Below are 21,418 nucleotides of genomic sequence, written 5' to 3'. Positions count from 1 at the left end.
AAAGGGCCATCTCTGGAAAACGAACATTCATCGAAAACCAAAAGTAGATTCAGAAAATCACTGTTTTCTTCACGCGTGATGCACTGATTCTCAGCCAGTTCCAAAAGTCATAAGGGCGTTCCGTATCGCCATCGTGAAGTGCTTGGTGGAATGGATGGAAGTGGCGGTTTCGCAGGGTCAAACCCAGGTCATCACTCGCACTCTTGATACCGCGTCGAGGGTTAGCAACAAATTTAAGTAGGTGTAATCAGGCCCGGACTGTCTCCTTTGGGGGTCTTTGGCTAGAGACTGAAGAGGGGCCCCCCTTACCGGGGGGTGTGTGGGTATGGAATACAAATCTATTTATTATTAAAATGTATTATACGCAATTTGGGGCCCCCTTGAGCCGGGGACCCTCGGCGATCCCCGACCAGCCGCTATGGCCAGTCCGGGCCTGGGTGTAATTCACGAGAGGTGGTTAATATTTCTTACATAATTTCGGGGGTTGTGATAGTACCAAATGTTACCCAAGTAACAGCGTCCAACCTCGACAGCGATATCCGATGAAGCCAATTTTTCCCGTGACCGTTTACTCAACTCGCACAACACTCACCAGTCGAGTCAAGATAAACCCCAGGGGACTAGTGTTAGATCTAGTGCCGTTTTGGATAAATGTTTGGTGTGATATTGTTGGTGACCATTTAGTTAGTCCTTTTTCCCTTCAGCCTGGATTAAATGGTCAGGCCTCCTTACAATGTCTGCAAGTTAATTCACCTGAGCTACTCGAGCTAAACGTGGTTTTTGCAAAATGGAGCTCAACCCCATTATAGCCGCGAAGTAAGAGCTCATCTTGACGTGACTTTTCCTTTAGGGTGGATAGGTCGTGGTGGACCAGTTGTGTGGCCAGCACTATCTCCCGATTTAAGCCCTTTGAATATTTCATCTGGGGCTATCTTAAAGACTAACAAGGAGAGTACCCGAGGTGTTTATTGCCGATTTTGTTCAAAATCGGGCGTAATGTAGACCTATATGAAATATGAAATTTCCCAAAAGGAGACGTTGCACTACCCATTCGATTTGCTATGGCAACCGAAAATGTTTTTGATCACTTAAAACAATAAAATCTCCATTTAAAAAAGCATGGGATTTTCTCGGTTTCACAGCTACGAAAATTTTGAAAAATTTTGAAAACCAGGAAATGTGTAATTTGGACCACATTTAGGTAAATTTCATCAAGTTTGGGTAAATTGAAACATTTTTCGGGTAAATTTGTAACAAATTTTGGGTAAAATAAGCAAAAAATCTTATTTTGGTTGTAAGTGGTTAAAAACATTTTCGGTTGCCATGGCAAATCGAATGGGTAGTGCAACGTCTCCTTTAGGTACTCTCCTTGTAAGTTTACAAGACTGAAGTTCGGGACATGGACAACGTATAATTGATGGCTCTAAAACTATTCGCCACACAGTTGTAGTCTTTGAAGGAGTTCAAGAATCGTTTGTACGACGAGTTCATAGATCTGTATTAGAGCCGAATGTGGCCATTTGAAATTTTTTGTAATGTTTTAAATAAAACAGAAATTTCTAAGTAATTAACATTTTAGTCGATTCTTTAAAAATAATTTAAGTGACATTAAATCAATTGTCTATTAATGTCTCTCCCACGCCTGTGTGCCACCTCTCCCCCGCCTGTGTGCCACCTCTCCCCCGCCTGTGTGCCGCCTCTCCCACGCCTGTGTGCCGCCTCTCCCACGCCTGTGTGCCGCCTCTCCCACGCCTGTGTGCCGCCTCTCCCACGCCTGTGTGCCGCCTCTCCCACGCCTGTGTGCCGCCTCTCCCCCGCCTGTGTGCCGCCTCTCCCCCGCCTGTGTGCCGCCTCTCCCCCGCCTGTGTGCCGCCTCTCCCCCGCCTGTGTGCCGCCTCTCCCCCGCCTGTCTGCCGCCTCTCCCCCGCCTGTCTGCCGCCTCTCCCCCGCCTGTGTGCCGCCTCTCCCACGCCTGTTTGCCGCCTCTCCCCCGCCTGTGTGCCGCCTCTCCCCCGCCTGTGTGCCGCCTCTCCCCCGCCTGTGTGCCGCCTCTCCCCCGCCTGTGTGCCGCCTCTCCCCCGCCTGTCTGCCGCCTCTCCCACGCCTGTTTGTGAACTCTAATTATGATCTCTACCAATTTAAACAATGATATTTTGCTTAAGGTAAACGATTTTTAGAAAAAAATTGGCATTCTATCAACGTAAAATAGAAAAAAAAACGCCGTTATACCTGCTAGACCATGCAGTCCTATTTCTATAAAAAAAAATTGTGATAAAATTCACATAAAAGTTGAAATGAAATGAAGTAGTAAACAAAACGCAATGCATATCTTTCGACTTAGATTTTTTATTCAAATGGAAAATATGAGATTTATTAAATAATTCGTGTATTTAATGTGTATATGAGGCACGAACATGTATAATGTATATCCAAATATTTATAATTTTAATAAAGGAACTTTAAAGTCATAGCGTTAAGTGACAGTTAAAAAAATGCAATGTGATAATAAAATATGTAGTTACCATTATTCAAATCAGAGCTATCGTCAAAAAACTCAGTTCTCTTAAAAGTTTTACATGTAGTTCAAATCACAGTTATCACCCCTCCTTTTCATCGTTTGGTTTTTGATCACAATTCTTGTTCAAACTCTTAACTACCTGAAACCGTTCCTGTCAAATGTGTGTTTTACCGAAGATTCCATAACTTCTTCAATGCCAAATAGCTTTACGATATTACGGCAATGGGCGAACCGCTTCTGCATTTAATAGAAATTTAAAAATTAATTTAACCGAATTCACACTCATCAATTTAATTTAGCTTAAAACGACGCCGACACTATATGAACTCCGCGACTCACTGCCGACTCTAAAACGCCAGGTTTGTGCTACTAGGGAACAAGTAGCATTCCGTGTCTTCAACAGTAAAAGTACCATTCCGTTTTCTTAACACTTGTATTTCGCTCTTGTGCGCTTTCCAAAATAAGAACAACTATCCCATTATCCCGCGGAGTAAATACTTTGAATTGGCATTCGCCTCGTGAAAATTGCTTACTTCTAAATTTTAGACCATAACCTAGGAGCAACAAACACAGCACCCCACACAAGGAGAACGCAACACGTCAAAAGTCGTGGATTTTCTGGTGTACAGTTTTAATAATAATAATAATCAGCTAGGCTAATACCCAAGGCACCACCTTAGGCCTAAGTCATCATGCGACTTTTGAAGCCCTTAATCAGGTGGCAGGGTTACAATGCGTAGGAGGGTGGTGGCAAGCCCTGCATGCCACGAGATCGAGCCAACAGCTCCCTACACTAACTATTACCGTTAACCTCGACAAGTTTTTATGGAAGGGGAAACCGAAGAACTCGAGGGAAAACCCCTTAAACCAGTGGGGAGAGAACTTGCAAACTCAACGCAGAAGGAGTTGTTCCGAGTTTTCACCCAGTGCCACAAGTTGGGATCGAACCCGGCTCCTCTTGCTGCGAGGCGAAAGTGCTAACCACTCATTGGTTAGGCGCATTATCGCCTGCGGTAGTCGGAACTTTGCTTTAATAGAACCATTGTAGGATTTAGCACACTTCTGCTAACTCATAAATTAACTTTTGGCATTTGCTATGGCGTTCATCGCTTCACCGTTAAAAAAAAACTAATAAATGGAAACCATTGGGCTGAAGGCAGAATAACGAACTTCACATTACTGGCTTTTTCGTTGTTTTGAGACCCTGTTTTTGTAGACCTAACATTCTGAAACAAAGCACTTTAGGACCCCTGTTCATGGGACATTTTGGACTCATTAGGACCCTAAGAGCCTGCCCTAAAATTTAGGAGATACTTATCCGTAACACCCGTTATAACGATGCAGACTTCTTAACCGTTTGATTTATTGTATGTTTAGACACTATTTAAATGTAATAAATAAAAAACTCATGATAATTAGGTTAATAAAATGCATTAAAAGTTAAATAATGCAAGTTAAATACCGATACTCAATCAAGGCCAAATATGTTTTCCATAACATAAATCTAGCGCCTACTACTTAACTAGTACCAAAAAAAAGGGGGGGTATGGATAGTTTTTGTTAAACCAAACGCGTTAGTTAGAAACTGAGTTTGAATAATATTTCCAAAATATGAACTCTGGACGCACACAATTTCATATTTTATCAATTTACTAATACAGTTTCAAGGCTCAAATTTAAGCCAAGGGGTTTTAAAATTGTAATCTTTCCGGATGAAAATGTATATAAAAAAATAATTTCAATTATTTTCAAACATTCATAAAATAAACTAAAATACAATTATTTTAAATTACTCCTAAAAATCTCCAAGAAAAAAAATTATCAATATCTGGTCCTTGATTGGTGCCAACTTAATCCCCCCTTAAATGTTTTTAACAGCTTGGTAAAGGCATAGTTTAAATTTATGTATGGGGTCATTCCATGTGAAATCGACCAACGTCAGAAGAGCAGAAAGATGTCTCGGTAAACTGCATGAAACGGAAAGGGCTTTCCACGCAGAATGGATGTATGTTGGATACCGTCACAGTACATATTAGCAATTCTTGCTCCGCAAACGACTTCAGACTGTAAAAAATACGTTCTAAAAAAATTAGACTATGGCAAAATAGTATCTTTGTACAAAAGCAACAAATAAATATCTGAGAAACGGTCAAAGTTGACGTTTAAATTTGGACCAGAAAAACCTTAATAGTCAACATTTTTATTTTTACATGTTGTAGATTGAAATCTTGTCTTTTTATTGGTATAAGATTTTATGTGATTTTTAGTTTCCCAACAGTCTATATAACACTAAACGTATTACCATGTTTTCACGTTTTTGGTAAAAACGTCTATATTGAAGGAGGTTAAATTGGAAATGTTTTACTGAGATCCTGAATATTAATGTATTTTCCGGTGAAAGGCATCCTTTAGCAAAAATATTCAAAGTTTTATAGTAACCGTAAAGAAAAAATTTGAAAATCTTGACCTTTTAGCTTCTCATTTTGCAATTTCGGGGAAAATTACGCCGACTATGACATTTTTTTAAAAATTATATATATCCCACAGTGCAAAAATAATATTTTTAAGCGAATTTCCAACAAGTCTTTAAATGTTACAATTTTTTCATAAATGTACTCCTTTAAATTAATTAATTAATTATAAAGGCTCAAACATCGCACTTAAAAACGGCGCAAAAAAAGTTGCGTGCACTAACAAATTTCAAAAGGCCATTTCTCCAAAAGTTACAAGAGTTTGGACCTAAAACTTTGGATTTCTTCCTAAATATTTTCCTTTTAATTGTGTATGGATTTTCAATAAAATCGGAGATAGTGCCGTGGGGACGTTGGTCGATTTCACATGGAATGACCCTATGGCTTCACAATAACTATGAGACGTCGCAAGGTTTTTGCCAGCTGAAGGTGTTAAGTAAACCACTAAACCCTCATTTTTTTAAGTGTTATGACATAATTGAAATTACATAACTTATCACATTTCATTTATACTAACGACGTAAGCAAGACAAGTGGTTTGTCCCGATCATTTTTACATCCTAGATAGGTACTTAACTCCTAAGAGATTTCATACGCTTCCGAGGATACAAATACGCGCAAAACCCGTGGAAAATTAATGTATTAAAAGAATGGTTCTAGTTTAAACTACCAAATTGATTTTTAAGAAAATGTTTAATTTAAAATGTACATCAAGTGTTCATAAAAAAAAATGTTAGAGTACATAATCATGGCTTGCGAGCGACTCCCATCAGGTTCGGCAGAACGCATGGCAAAATGCACGGCAAGGGCATCGCTTCAGAAATGACAAAGTAATTGTAGAATTCAATTTCGAAATCCGATTGTTGAATGTACTCCAAGACGGGGACGGTGAGGCGGCAGTCATCGCACAAAATGGACCACAGAGGCTGAATTAGCTTCTGCGCCAACTTGAAAATGGGCCTCTTGGCCGCCACGTGCTCCAAGAAAAAAAGTTTCCCTCCCTGCAAAGAAAGGAATTGGGAATATTGTTCAACCTTCATTCGAGACTAGCAAAACCTCGTTGACACCTTTAACAATTATCGACCTGGATATGAAGTTCACAGATACGCCGCAAACGAACTTTGCGTTGTTTGTAACTTTACGGCGGAAAATTTAATTATCCCGCTAGTAATAATAATAATCAGCTAGGCTAATACCCAAGGCACCACCTTAGGGCTAAGTCGTCAAGCGACTTTTGAAGCCTTTAATTCAGGTGGATAACTAACGCTTAATTCGGTGCAATAATGACATTGAAGTACGGAATTGGAACGTAAAATTAAATTATAAAACACTATTCGCTCCTAGCTGTACTTATTTTAGCATTTGATATCATACGGGCGTTTTCACTGAGATTCATCATCATCAACGCAGCCTGGTGGTCATTTTACAAACCAAGAAAACTAGTAGCTTGCTCTAAGTAGCAGTTGTAACCAGGGCTGGACATAAGACACTAGTCACGGCATTTGACTACTAAAATAAATGCTCTGACTACTAAAATTACTCGAAATCTGGGGGCTAGTCAATTTGACTAGTGAAATATTTACCTAAATATTCATAAATAATGGCGTATCATAAACTCATCAATCCCATTTAAAATAAATCACATCATGTAACTCAAGTGATACTAAATTTTTTAATTCTGACGGGTAAAGCAAAATGTTGGCTGTCCTTGTTTTAAAAACCCCATTTCTACCCCCACTAGTCAGTGACTACTAAAATAAATTAAGATAGGCCGACTATTTAAAAATATGTCCTTGACCAGTGGGCCTTCTTTGTCCAACCCTGGTTGTAACCAGGCATTTGGTAAATACCATTAAAAAGGAACAGTAATTTTTATTTCAGATTATATTTATGATAAACCAATTTAAATATTTTATATAAAAATTATTAGTCTAGAAAATATATTTCTATACAAAACCCAATTAAAAAGTACGCATGCAAGTTTTAAAACTTGCCACTAAATAACTGTTTTAGGCTTTACATTGTTCAACGAATTCATGAAAGACCGAAAGAAATCAGTCAGTTTGATTCCCCATCTTCTCAATTTAAAATGTCTCCCTTCCAATTTTTATGGCTTAAATTAATACCTCCGAAAGATATAGTAAAATAATATTTCTAATAAATATTGAAAATAAACATTTGAAGACAAACTCACCGGAACCAGAACTCTGAAAGATTCCTCGAGAACCCGCGGTACGCTGTTGACCGAGCAGTAAACGTAAGTCACAACCACGACATCCACACTTCCGTCGGCAATGCCAGACATGTCCTCTCCGAAGCCCATGTAATGCTTTTCCAGGACGACGTGAGGATACTTGGCCTTGTTCTCGTTGAAACGGTCCAAGAAGTTCTCGTTCGGATCCACCGATATTAGTCGACTGCCTTCCGGGTAATATTCCAGGTTGCAGCAAGGACCAACGCCGATCTCCAGGATGCGGAGGGCACCAGAGTCATCCTTGGCCAGATCCGGGTCCGCTGACCGCAGAGAACTCATACTTTCAAAGAGCTTTTTCCGGTACTTGCCACTACATTTCAACATCAACTTCTGACTTCGGACATACCAAAATGCAAAGATTTTCTTCTTCCATTCTTTGCGGTTAATGAAGGCAATAATTAACACTGTCAAAACAACAACTAAAACCGCGGGATTGCATACGTTAAGATTGTCCATCGAAATCATCTTGAGCAACTAAATTGATTTCGAAAGCGACGCACTTTTATATTACCAGACGAAAAATGATCACGAATTTTTTGCCGCACTAGTTAAACCTTGTATTTACATATTTTAAAAAGATTTTGCCATTCAAAACTTTTATTAACTTTTTACGTTATTAAATTATTGACAGTAACAGAAAACAATCCTAAAACGGGAAGGAAAACTTGTACAAGTTTCCTCTACACGGTTTCCGGCGCTGGGTTAACTTCTTTATTAATGATTAGAGCTAAATTTTTAAATGGTAAGTAGTTTTAAGGCAAATCTTCGATAAATTATTATTTTTAAATGTAATTAATTCTTCCGGTCGTATACTATACAGTATCGCGTATGGCGCAGTAATTATAGACACAGGTGTAGCTATGCCAACAAAACCCTGTACGGGAAACTTGAAGTAGTGTAGCCCATATATTTATTGTGTACAAGTTCTCCCGTTCACGTTTTCGAGGGGTTGCTTAACTCTTCTATTTTTTAAGGGAAAAAAATAATTTGGCAAGATCAAAGGTAAATTCAATATTTATTCGTCAAGTTTACATTGATTTTTTTTCATCACTAGAATGTTATAGATATTATGTTATTTGCGCAACCAAAGTCCTTTTCAAACGCTGAAATATAAACCAGTTCGCTTAGGCGATAATATATAGGCTCTTTCCATGAGCGCACCCAGAGCGACCTTTCGGTGTCGACGCATCTGAACGGTCATGGAAATTACGCGACATCGCCGCCTGTTTCCATTGTCGAATCGAACCCCCACTGATAAGTAGATCGCTCCATTTGTAGTGCTACTAACTGGCACTTTGAAGCATTTATCCTAATATCTTCTTTCTAGCCCAATGCGGTGGATTAAGTCAAACTCGACTTTCACCCAAACTAATTTGACTTACGCTTACGCCACAAATTTATACTTTCATATAAATGTAAATTTGACGGTGAAATTAGTGAAGCAGTTTGGATATATAATTCAGATTGTACCTGATCATGTGAGAAAAAGATAACGGATTGATATGTTCAGATAGAAATTAGAAGCACTAGATTTACCAGTTGTTTTTCAATTCGGAAATTGGCTAAGAGGCACACCGAGTATAGAAGGAATAAGGAGAGAAACACCCAAAATGTAGTGAGAACGATGCGATGACCGTTTCCAAGAAACAAAAAGGAGCGATATTTTATCCCCGGAACACCTCTTTTGTCGTGCCAAGAACGTCGACCACTTTAATCGCACTAACCCGTTTCCATGACCGTTCAGATGCGTCGACACCGAAAGGTCGCTCTGGGTGCGCTCATGGAAAGAGCCTCATAATTTCGTTTAACGCTTGGTCTATTTTGAATAACTGGCAGCATAAATCCCTTGCTTAAACTAAATTTAGAATTACACTGTTCAATATGAACCATTTCCTTTATATACTTTGCTGTTATGGGGGATATCATTAACCAGCTAGGCTAATACCCGAGCCCCAAGTCAGCTAGCAACTTTTTATCGCGTGTTATAGACGAACTGCTTCCAGGAAATGTGCACCAACCATCTCTCCTGCAAGCTCACGAGTGTGTAGGCATACCGGGTCCACTATTTAAAAATTTTGAAGTAATACGTTAGTATCAAAAGTTACTTAACGGAAAAACAGCCCTGGCGAATTAACCCTTTCGGCGCCTCTAGGCACCAAAACAATTTCCGCTTTTTGGCAATTTGGCATTGTCAGCTAAGTAGGGGCCAACAGAGGCGTATCTAGGGTATGGCAGCCATGGCGCGTGCCATGGGCGCCACTTGACGGGAGTGCCAAATTATGTTTTAAATTTTTTTTGGCGGTCTGCTTTGGTGTTGTGTTTTAGGTTTCTCTGAATGTTTATATTTCCGTTATATATATCTCTAAGATGAGATTAGATTTAGGTAACTTTCTGGAAAAATGCCTGGGGCAAAGGAAGGTTGTGTGAACTTGCTTTGCTAAGTATCGAGAGAGAAACAAGATGTCCCGGACATTTAAGTACACTTTTCGCAAGAGGAATTTTACGAGTTAACTGGTTTTTGGAAATAAGGTAGCGAAACGTGAACACGTTAATTTAAATTAATTTTTAGACAAATCGCATTTTTCGAGTTACCAATTTTTGGAAATAAAGTAACGACTTAGATGGCGCCTTTATAGAGCTCGGCGGAACAGATAAATTAACCGGAAAAGTTTTAATTATTCATAAAAATTTCGGTTATTAATTATTTATGAATATTATTTGCGGTTATAAAACGAATTAATGTAAGTTTTTATTCGGATATTTTCGGCTATGGATAAAAACAAATAAAACTGATATTTCGTATCCAAACGACGAGCTCTACGCCTGTATCAATTGGCACGAAATTCAAATATGACAATGGTGCGTACGTGGGTTGTGGGGTTCCGCGAATTGGCCAAAAATCTCACTTAAAATTAAAAATCGTGTGTACGGCGGCTGGTTATAAAAATATTTAGTGGCACACTTATTCTTAACTTCTGGGCATAACAAATATTTAGGGTCTCACTTATTTATTACGCGCCTGGTCATACGTTATTCTTATTTCAGGCAGGATTTCAATGGAATGCGAATTTAGCTTCAGCGCTTAAAGAATTCAGGTCTGACGTGAAATGCCTAATTAACTCACTTAAAATTAACTTTTTTCAACGCAACTGCAACCTAAGCTGGAATGGGCCTAGAAGTAACAAAACTTGTGGTTTTCGATCAAATCTTACTTACCTTCTTCCTGTCGTACGACGTGCGTAAAAAGGGCGTCAAACGTTGAGTTATAATTACTTCTGGGCATACGTTGAAAGCTCGGCGTGAACGGCATTGAAAAATGTGAGAGGGAAACTGGCGTTTAGAACTCTATAGACACGCGGATTTACAATGTCGGAAGTTGCGGGGGTCCGTATACGCTGTACAAAAAACCTCACTTAGAATTAAAATTAAGCAACGTAGTTCCGAATGTAGCTATTCAAAAATATAACTCTCATGAAAATCTGATTTAAATTAAGGAACGTTATATAGACTTTTAGCCGGAAATATAAAACCGCGAAAATTGGGGTCCAGTAAATTAACAAGGAAACTATACTTAAATTTAATATTTACTGATATAACTGAAATTGTATATCCGCTGAATCCTAACCTAACCAAAAATAATTTTTAACGTTATCGTACTTATTTTTAAATAAAATATCTACCACACAAAGCGAAACCACCAAAAATAGGAAATTGGGAATTTGCCCAACTTCTCGGGTTCCGATCCCAAAAATTACTATACTGCCGTCGAGCCTATAATAGTGCCTACCGATTGAGATATCAATCGCCTTTGTACCACAAACGTACCGCGAGCAATCGTTTGTACAGTAGGTGATCGTAATACAGACAAATCCCTAAGGATTGTGTGTAAAAACAGACTTCGACGATATTATTGACAAATTTTCGTGAATCAAAGCCTGGAAGGTAACACTATAAGTTGGTTTCGAATTACACAATATTTCTTGTACAATAAAAGATTATAGTTATTAAAAAATAAATAAAGTTTCACTTATATTCCATTTTTTATAACTCTGACCACCGGGGAAGGGGTGCAATTTCTATGGTTTGCCATAGGTCAAATTTTCCTAGCTACGCCACTGCGGGGCCAACCAAGTACTTCGACCGTGGGGGTTTATCAGACACTCAGAATTTTAGCTCCCCAAGAAAACTGTCACCGCCCTAGGCACGTGCCTATTCTGCCTAATGGTTAATATGCCCCTGCGTAAGAATCATATAAGTTAAATAATTAATAGATGGTTTAGTACGCTAAGCATGAAAATTAAATAAACAATTAATTAAAAAATGCAATTTATACCGAGACATGAAAATGAAATAAACAATGTAATCAAATATGAAATTAATAAACAATGTAATCAAATATGAAATTAATAAACAATATAATCAAATATGAAATTAATAAACAATGTAATCAAATATGAAATTAATAAACAATGTAATCAAGTATGAAATTAATAAACAATGTAATCAAGTATGAAATTAATAAACAATGTAATCAAATATGAAATTAATAAACAATGTAATCAAATATGAAATTAATAAACAATGTAATCAAGTATGAAATTAATAAACAATGTAATCAAGTATGAAATTAATAAACAATGTAATCAAATATGAAATTAATAAACAATGTAATCAAATATGAAATTAATAAACAATGTAATCAAATATGAAATTAATAAACAATGTAATCAAATATGAAATTAATAAACAATGTAATCAAATATGAAATTAATAAATAATGTAATCAAATGTTATTTTGATAGATTCAAAAAATATATTTAATTTGTCTAAAACATCGATGGCAACCGAAATTGTTTCTCATTCGGCGGCGGAGTCGGAGTCGCACTCTCTTATAAATTTCGTTTTTCACACCTACATGCTAAACGAAATTAACAAGTTGGCAAGCCAAAATATACCTCTCCTCGGAACAATTGTCCCTAGTGGTATTAATTTCTCGAGACGACCCTTAAAAATATATCCGCAATTCAGAGTTGTTTACTAAAAACGTAATCCCGGTACAAAATTTTAATTAAAATTAAAATAATTGAGACGAAACCACCGAGTTTAATTTATTCAGAATAATATAAATTAAATAGTTACAACAGCGAGTTAAACGTACTAAAACAATGCACAATTGAATTTAACCCTATTTACAGAACAAGTTTATCAGTTAAATATAATACGAAGCAAATTTTAATGAAATAAATATCTACAGAGGGTATTTGTATTTTTCTCGCTTACGAAATACTTGCCTCATATTTAACGCTCATTTTATTTCAACACTCGCCCTTGATGAAGATACCGTAGAATAGCTATATTCGACATCTGGTAGTGGACGACCCGTAGACTTCCTGTTGACGTTGTGACACATACCGCAATTTCCGTCCAATTTCCAATATCATGTAATGACTCGCACACCCAGGAAATCAATGACTGCATTAGGAATATTAGATGTCCAAATATCCACACCAATAAAAAATGTATTAACAAGAAGCGAAAAACTTACCATTCACAAAGCACAGAAAGCCACTTGACTAAACGACAGCTCGTATATCAATAAATGGCCGTAGACGGAATAGTTAGGGCTCTTTATAAACAAAAACAAACGAACCCAATTGATGAACTGCATTAAACATCTTAATCAGTCGAGAAAACGTTTAAAATAAATTACGAAGTAATGACGACCCAGTTAAAAACCAGACCAACATAAGTGTAAGAGCACGATGTATACAACTCGATATTTTCTTCATAAATGAACTATTACGCTTGAAAACTAATACGCTAAACACACAATAGATAAAAAATATACGACTAAAAAAACCAAATAAATAACAAAAAACTAACGGGTTCTACCCTTTAACCATCTTATCTGCTGACTGCGCTAAAACAAGATTTGACCTTTAAATTGTCATACGTAAAAAATTTAGACTTTAAAAACTATTAATATACTCTTCCGCTTAAGCTGAGCTTATAATTACCTCTCCGAAGTTCCCTAGGAGGGGTTATACAATCACCGTGTCTGTCTGTCCGTCTGTGTGTCTGTCCTGTGAACGCGTTCGCAATTTCCGTGCAAAGGTTAATCATTGCGTACGCAGTTTCTCAAAATTTCTGTGTTCGCAGTTTCTCGAAGGGATGGCAAAACTACCGTGTGACGGTGAGCGTTAACGGATTGATTTGCGGTTGGGTTTGGTTGGTCTTTTTTTCGTCAACGCTCACCGTCGCGACAGTTTTAATTCAGTTTGTTGTGTTTGTTTGGGCGTTTTCTCTCCAGCTTCTTCTTAGTGACTTTGGGACGGATCGAGTGCTGAGTGTTATGCAACCTCTCAACGTCCAATGACAGGGTTTCCACCAATTGTACACGGTATTCGTCTTAGTATCAATTTGCGATTTTTTGGCGCCGGCCGGGAATCTAACCCGGGTCTGCCTCGTGCAAGAGATGTACTCTAACCACTCAGCCACCAACGCTTGTTAATTTATGGTGTTTTTCTAAAAAACAGCTTTGGCGAATGTCCTTTACAAAGTTATAACGTTAGGTACTATAATTTATTCTACATCATTTTAAATATTTATAAATTATATTAATCTTATATTTAATTAAATATTTATAAATTATATTAATCTTATATTTAATTAAATATTTATAAATTATATTAATCTTATATTTAATTAAATATTTATAAATTATATTAATCTTATATTTAATTAAATATTTATAAATTATATTAATCTTATATTTAATTAAATATTTATAAATTATATTAATCTTATATTTAATTAAATATTTATAAATTATATTAATCTTATATTTAATTAAATATTTTTGTAAATTAATCTTATATTTAATTAAATAGTTTAGTATATTAATCTTATATTTAATTGAATATTTTAGTATATTAATCTTATATTTAATTAAATATTTTTGTAAATTAATCTTATATTTAATTAAATAGTTTAGTATATTAATCTTATATTTAATTGAATATTTTAGTATATTAATCTTATATTTAATAAAGTATTTTAGTATATTAATGTAAAATTTGATCGTGATCAGGAATTGAACTCGGGTTGCATTGTTACAATGCACATAGTTCACCGCCGAGCCATTGAATTCCTTAGGGAAAAAAAGTAAAGGAACCATTATGATAAGGCGGGGTTTTTTACTAAAGGGATGAATACAATATCTGTATATATTGTTTATTGAACTTTGTTTTTTAATTTTTATGAACTTTTTAAAGTCTAAATATTTTACGTATGAAAATTTAAAGGTCAAATCTTGTTTTAGCGCAGTCAGAAAATAAAATGGTTAATTTTTTGTAATTTATTTCGTTTTTTCAGTCTTTTTTATCTAGCGTATTAGTTTTCAAGGGTAATAGTTCATTTATGAAGAAAATATCGAGCTGCTTTTGGTTTGGGTTTGTATTTGGGTCGTCATTACTTCGTAATTTATTTTAAACGTTTTCTCGACTGATTAAGATGTTTAATGCAGTTCATCAATTGGGTTAGTTTGTTTTATTTATAAAGAGCCCTAACCATTCCGTCTACGGTCATTTATTATTTATTCAAGGGGCTTTCTGCGCGGTAAGTTTTTCGCTTCTTGTTAATTAATTTTCTATTGGTGTGGATATTTGGACATCTACGATTCCTAATGCAGTCATTGATTTCCTGGGTGTGCGAGTCATTATATGATATTAGAAATTGGACGGTGTTGGTCTTTTTCACGCGGTATGTTTCACAACGTCAACCGGAGGTTTACGAGAAAAATACCAATACCCTTTGTATATATTTCTTTCATTCAAATTTGCTTCGTATTATATTTAACTGATAATCTTGTTCTGTAAATAGGTTTAAATTCAATTGTGCATTGTTTTAGTACGTCTAACTCGCTGTTGTAACTACTTAATTTTTATTATTCTGAATAAATTAAACTGTTGTTTCGTCTCAATTATTTTACAATTAAAATTTTATACCGGGCGGGATTGAACCGGGATTACGTTTTTAGTAAATAACTCTTAATTGCGGAGATATCTTTAAGGGACGTCTCGAGAAATTAATACCACTAGGGACAATTCTTCCGAGGAGAGGTATATTTTGGCTTGCCAACTTGTTTTCTTTGAACCATAACATGTATCGGTGGTTCTGTGGTAGAACACTCGCCTGTCTTGCAGGAGAGCTCGGGTTCGAATCCCGCCCGATGCGATCGCAAATTGATACTAAGACGAATACCCTAAACAATTGGTGGAAACTCTGCCATTTGGACGTTGAGACGTTTACCGTAACCCTCAGCACTCGATCCGTCTCAAAAGTCAATAAGAAGAAGTTGTAGAGAAAACACCCATACATACTAAACGCATACACAACAAACTCATCACCCACAAGCGCCATAACACAAACTCAACATTCCCACACTACACATAAAAATTACAATAAACAAACTGTCCAATAAAACTTAGTTGAAACCGTCGCGACGCTGAGTGTTAACGGAAAAAAACAACCGCACCCAACCCAACCGCAAAATCATCCGTTAACGCTGACCGTCACATTTGGTTTTGCCTCCCTTTAAACTGCCAACACTGTTTTTGACTTTGCCCCGGTAATGCTTTCGCAGCCCACGGACAGACACACAGACACACAGGCAGACAGACACGGTGATTGTAAAACCCCTCCTAGGGGACATAGAGGCAGCTCGCTTGGCGGTAAATTTCGCTCGTTTTAAAATTAAATTCTCGTCATTAAAAAAAGATACAATTTTACGACTGAACGTTTTACGGGCGGAGGAAGACAATTCTCTAACCAATGAAAACTGTACACAAGCAAATCTGCGATTTTTGACGTGTTGCGTTCTCCTTGTGTGGGGTGCTGTGTTTGTTGCTCCTAGGTTAAACAACCAGTCTAAAATTTTGGAAGTAAGCAACTTGCACGAGGCGAATGCCAATACAAAGTATTTACTCCGAGGGATGCTGGGATAGTGGTTCTTATTTTGGAAAGCGCACAAGAGCGAAAAACGAGTGTTAAGGAAACGTAATGGTACTTTTACTGTTGAAGACACGGAATGCTACTTGTTAGTGTTGAATACGCGAAATAGTTCCATTAAGTAATCATTTGTTTTTTAATGGTGAAACGATAATGACCATAGCTGATGACATTAATAGAAAATTGATTTAGATAAAGAAACGACATAAATGTTAATTACTAAGAATTGATGTTGCAAATGCAAATTTCTGTTTTATTTAAAACATTACAGAAATGGTTCAAAAAGGCCACCTCCAGCTCTCTTATACAGGTACGACCTCATCGTACAAACTATTCTCGAACTCTTTCAAAGATTCTAACACTGTGTTGCGAATAGTTTCGGAACTATCAATTATGCGTTGACGCAGGTTGTCAACGTTCCGAACTTCAGTCTTGCAAACTTAGTCTTTAAGATAGCCCCAGAGGGAAAAGTCGCGAGGGTTTAAATCGGGAGATCGTGCTGGCCACACAACTCGTCCATCGCGACCTATCCACCTTAAAGGACAAGTCACGTCAAGATGAGCTCTTACTTCGCGGCTAAAATTAGGGTTGAGCTCCATTTTTCAGAAACCACATGCGCCTTCTCGTTTAGATCGAGTAGCTCGGATAAATTATCCTGCAGAAATTGTAAGTAAGCCTGACCATTTAATCCAGGCTGAAGGGAAAAAGGGCTAACTAAATGGTGACCAACAATACCACACCAAACATATATCCTAAACTGTACCTAACACTATAATCCTCTAAAAGTTATCTTGACTTCACTGGTGAGTGTTGTGCAAGTTGAGTATACCGTCACGGGAAAAATTGGCTTCATCGGCTTTTAACAGAATACTCGAGAACTGATGGTCACGACCTAATTTGTCAACAAATCACTGAGAAAAGTCAACTAAAAGACTATTCTAATAGTTTGTGCTCGAACCTTTTGAAGGTGATACGGGTGAAATTGATGACCATGCAGAATTGGCCAAAACCGGCCAAAACATAACGTGATTTATACTCGATTATCTCCTAACTCGTCGGGTACTTGTTCCGGGATGCTTTTCGACAATGGTAAGCACCTTAAAGTTATTATTGTTTAAATCCACTTCAGTAATTTAATGTACTTTACTTAAAGGTAAGACGAATTATATCGAATAACATGTTTTAATCAAAAACTAGTTGAATTAAATTGGTGTAAGTACCTGTTCTTCAAGGTCTTCTGGTACGTTTTGCACTCTCTCACGAGTTCGTCCTAGTTGAATTTGTCCGTGTTATCTCAAGCGTCTGTCATCAGCGGCAACTATGCGTCGATATGCTATTTCCCTGAGCCCGCCCGCCTCTACTGGCTTAGGCGTATTATTATGTACCCTCTCTCTCTATGACTAAATAAATAAATTAGGTGCATATCAGCGTTATCAGAATTAGTAAAATGCGCCCTACTTATCTTCAATTTGGATTCCAAATAATAAATTGTCGATAAAGCGCTTTATTATTTTCTTTAAAAAACACCCTACCATTAAAGCTTTTTAAGGGAATATAAATTGCAAAACAATCTTGATGGAAGACCCTTTCAATTTTTCAAACTACCCTGTACAGAGGCGCCAATCATTTTTAATGCCTTTTGAAACTTTTCATTTTAATTGACGGATTTTGAAATGACGTTTTAGCACGCGACACTACAGGTAAAAACACGAGAACCACCAATGGTCTTGAGAATTAGGAGCAAAAACGCGAACAAGTAAAGAGACCAAGAAGTGGGGGAGAAAACTAAGCTTTATTTGGGAAAAATATGCGGTACTTCGGCCGATAGGCCTTCAAGGCGAAAAACTTTATTAAGGTACATGTCTTGGGCACACAGCCTTCTTTGCGTGCTTTTTTGCCCATAACATATAGAGGTATTTTCACGCGCAAAATGAATTTTAAAAGCCATCAATATCACTGATGTTTTTCGTAATAACGAATTTATCTACGTCTATTTCTCCGATGCTACCTGGGCTCGTCAACTTCCGTAACGAGAGCCTGGAGTGTCTTCCTATTGGTGCCGAATGTTTCACCCGCAATCGACGACGCCATGATTGTTTCAATTAAAGGTACACACCCTACCTGCTTCCATCTCTCGTCCTGAATTTAAACATATCAAAGCGCTCGCCGCGAAGTTTCGGTCCTTTTCGAGTCTACCAGAATACTTCATGGTTATCGTCAATAACGAAACATTTATGGTCTCAGTCAACAACCCAGTTCGCTGCGTATATTGCGAGGAAACCGGTCACATCGTTCGCGATTGCAAAGAAAGTTCCACCAAAGGAGCCTAATCAATCCACCTCTGCGCCACAAAATCCGTCTACCTCTAATGACGCGACTACCATAGTCAAATCTTTAGCGTCGTCCGTTGCGCCTTCTTCTCTTCTTACGGAAACTGACGCGAACTCTACTGACACCACCGCCATTCCCAGTGCGTCTGGATCTGTGATCGTCACGAAGCCGGGCACTAATAGTGACACTCCTACACTCGATTCATCGCGGATCGTCTCTGGCTCAGACGCCGAGTTCGAAGATGCCGAGATGGATTTTGACAGCGATCCCACCGTTAAAGTGGTTCGAAAAGAGTGGCAAAATAATCGCCCGAAAGCTACCACTGAAAATTCTGCTAAGCGGAAAACCGATATGGGTCCGCCTAGTCCCATGCCTCCTAAGAAACGTACAACTGGTACGAAATTCCATTTTAACTCTTTCACAAATGAATGGGCTGACCCCAAAGGCTCTTTTCAACCTGCTTTCTCGTATGACGAGGTTAAACAATGCATTAACCTCTTTCGTTTTGGCTCTTGAGCAACTCTTATGGCACCCGCGCGCTGCTTTACGTAGGCCTTCTGGCAGTGGTTATTTTGACATCACTAATACCACTTTCGCTGATGACCTTAATGGTCTTCTTCGAAACGAATCAGAAATCGCCGTCATGAGTGGGTGTCTTGACGCTTTCTCCATCTCTTCCGGAGCTATAGTTAATAGCAGTAAGTCCTTCGTTCTTTGGTGTGGTGCGTGACGTGATAACCCGCCCAATATCACCATTCCCTTTCCTTCCAATGTTGACGGTGGCAAGTTCTCGGTGTCTATCTGGGCCCGAGTATGAACTTCGAAGTTGGCCTGAACTTACCACACGCCTTAGTCGCGTTCTTGGTCGCTGGCTCCATTTTAAACACCTTTGTTCCATTTCGGGACGAACGCTACTCGCTAATCAGCTGGCTTCCTCTATTCTTTGGCATCGGTTCAAAATTCTCTGACCCACTCCTTCTTTTATTCACGATTGGCAGTCAGTTAATTTCCTTTGGGCGGGAACTCACTGGGTTTAATCCCATTATTTGTACCACCCGGGCTATCGCCGGTGGTATTGGTCTCGTCAATATTAATCTCAAAATTCAGGCTTTTAGAATCCAGCAAACCCGCGATTTTCTAAATTCAACCGATCGCGACTCTCCGAACATTAAGTGTTCTACCGCCATTTTTGATCATTTAGTCCCAGGTCTCGCGTCTCCGGAAGCTATCGTCTCGGACGCTTCTACTCAAAATGCTAAATTTAATAGAGCGTAAATATATTTAAATTAAACAACACTTAGTAGCAAATAAAAACGTAGTGTTATAAAAATCACTAACAATAAATAACGAATATCAGTAGATCAGTCTGAGGTTAACCACCGAAATTGAAATATTTACACAGGGTTCATTCATAGTTGGCCGTAGGACGTAAAATAAATAAATTATACTTATATAATGTCTGCCGTCTCCTTGGGCTAGTGACGCGAAAAGTATCGCGCACAGTTAGTTTTGTCGGTCTCGAACTCATTGGTCTATTAACCAAGGCACAACCTGAGGCCTAAGACATCAAGTGACTTTTAAAGCCATTAATTCAGGTGGCCGGTTTACAATAATGCGCAGGAGGGTGGTGGCAAGCCCTTCATGCCACGCGAGCCGACTGCTCCCTACTCTAACCTAAACATGTTTAAATGGAAGGGGAAACCGAACAGCTTAAATCAGTGGAGAGATAACTTGTAAACTCAACGCGGAAGTAGTTGTTACGAGTTTTACCCAGTGCCACTAGCTGGGATCGAACCCGGCTTCTCTTGCTGCGAGGCGAAAGTGCTAACCACTAACCCCACGAACTTCACTCCCCCACCCCACTGTAGATTTTCCGCAACCCCGCACCATGGACTTAAGTTCTCACGAATTGTTTCAAGGCGGTACTTTCACTGCCATTGGCCAACGGATACCCGGAGAAGAGCGGCCTTGAACTCAAGTCAAGAGACCAAAGTCAATTCTGCCTCGCAATTGATCACGGACGTCAGATAATCGAGTGACCAGAGAAAATTCTGACTTCCCAGATCATGACCACAGGTTTTTACCATAAAGTCATTTGACCGGTTTCATGCGGGACGGATTAGTTTTTTAAATGAGTTAAGCAATAAGTTCTTCGTGTCAATAATTGACACAGAGAATTGGCTTCGCTGACCACTTAAGTGTCAGAGGTCAGGAGCACGCGCACTTAAGCCTTTAAAATACCGGCACACCCGCTTAACACATGGTTATAACCAACAAATAGAAACAATTTTCATTAGAAACACTTGTCACTAAGATGGTACGGTAACTTAAATGTATACATTAAAAGCGAGAAAAACATCAGTATAATATTAAAATTCGCTTTAATGGCTTTCTGGCCATCTTCAATACTTATCATATTCTTTAAGTTTAAAAAAAGGTTGAAAAGGGTCATAAGTAGAACGCGTGTAAGAAAAAAGTCCCAAAAGTGAATCGGTCAATGCAAAGTCAAAATCGAGAACGGGGCATAAAATCCCCTGAAAGTAGGCTGCAACAAGCGCAAAACCAAAAAGCCGGGACTTTAAATACTGTTTAAGTTTACTTTTTTACGCTGGTTACCTCGATTTGTTTTTTTACCTATCACATGAATCCAAACCTTAATGTTCTCATTTCCCTGCTGCTTGGTTTTGCGCTTGTTTCAGCCTACTTCCAGGGGCTGGTAGGCCACACTTTGAAGCTCTCTGGGGCTCTTTTAACTCATCGTAGGAAAATGGGGAAACACAGGCATACTTCTCAACTCACCGCCTACAACAATTTTGCATCACCTTTTGAAACACC

The 21,418-nt window shown here is 38.1% G+C and overlaps 1 protein-coding gene across 1 annotated transcript; it reads right to left on the bottom strand.

The window, feature by feature from the left end:
• Positions 1-5,713: 5,713 nt before the first annotated feature.
• Positions 5,714-7,707, bottom strand: LOC149949403 (thiol S-methyltransferase TMT1A-like). The gene is made up of 2 exons (XM_090169202.1): positions 7,184-7,707; positions 5,714-5,990 (listed from the first exon to the last, which is right to left on the bottom strand). Exons 1-2 carry the CDS (start codon positions 7,697-7,699, stop codon positions 5,736-5,738), a joined length of 771 nt encoding a protein of 256 aa, XP_090025328.1. The 5' UTR covers positions 7,700-7,707; the 3' UTR covers positions 5,714-5,735.
• Positions 7,708-21,418: the final 13,711 nt, after the last annotated feature.

The sequence above is a fragment of the Leiobunum rupestre genome, chromosome 3 (genome assembly GCF_980474605.1).
Source record: "Leiobunum rupestre chromosome 3, qqLeiRupe1.1.hap1, whole genome shotgun sequence".
Lineage (NCBI taxonomy): Eukaryota > Metazoa > Arthropoda > Arachnida > Opiliones > Sclerosomatidae > Leiobunum > Leiobunum rupestre.
This window is presented reverse-complemented; position numbering and strand designations above follow the sequence as displayed.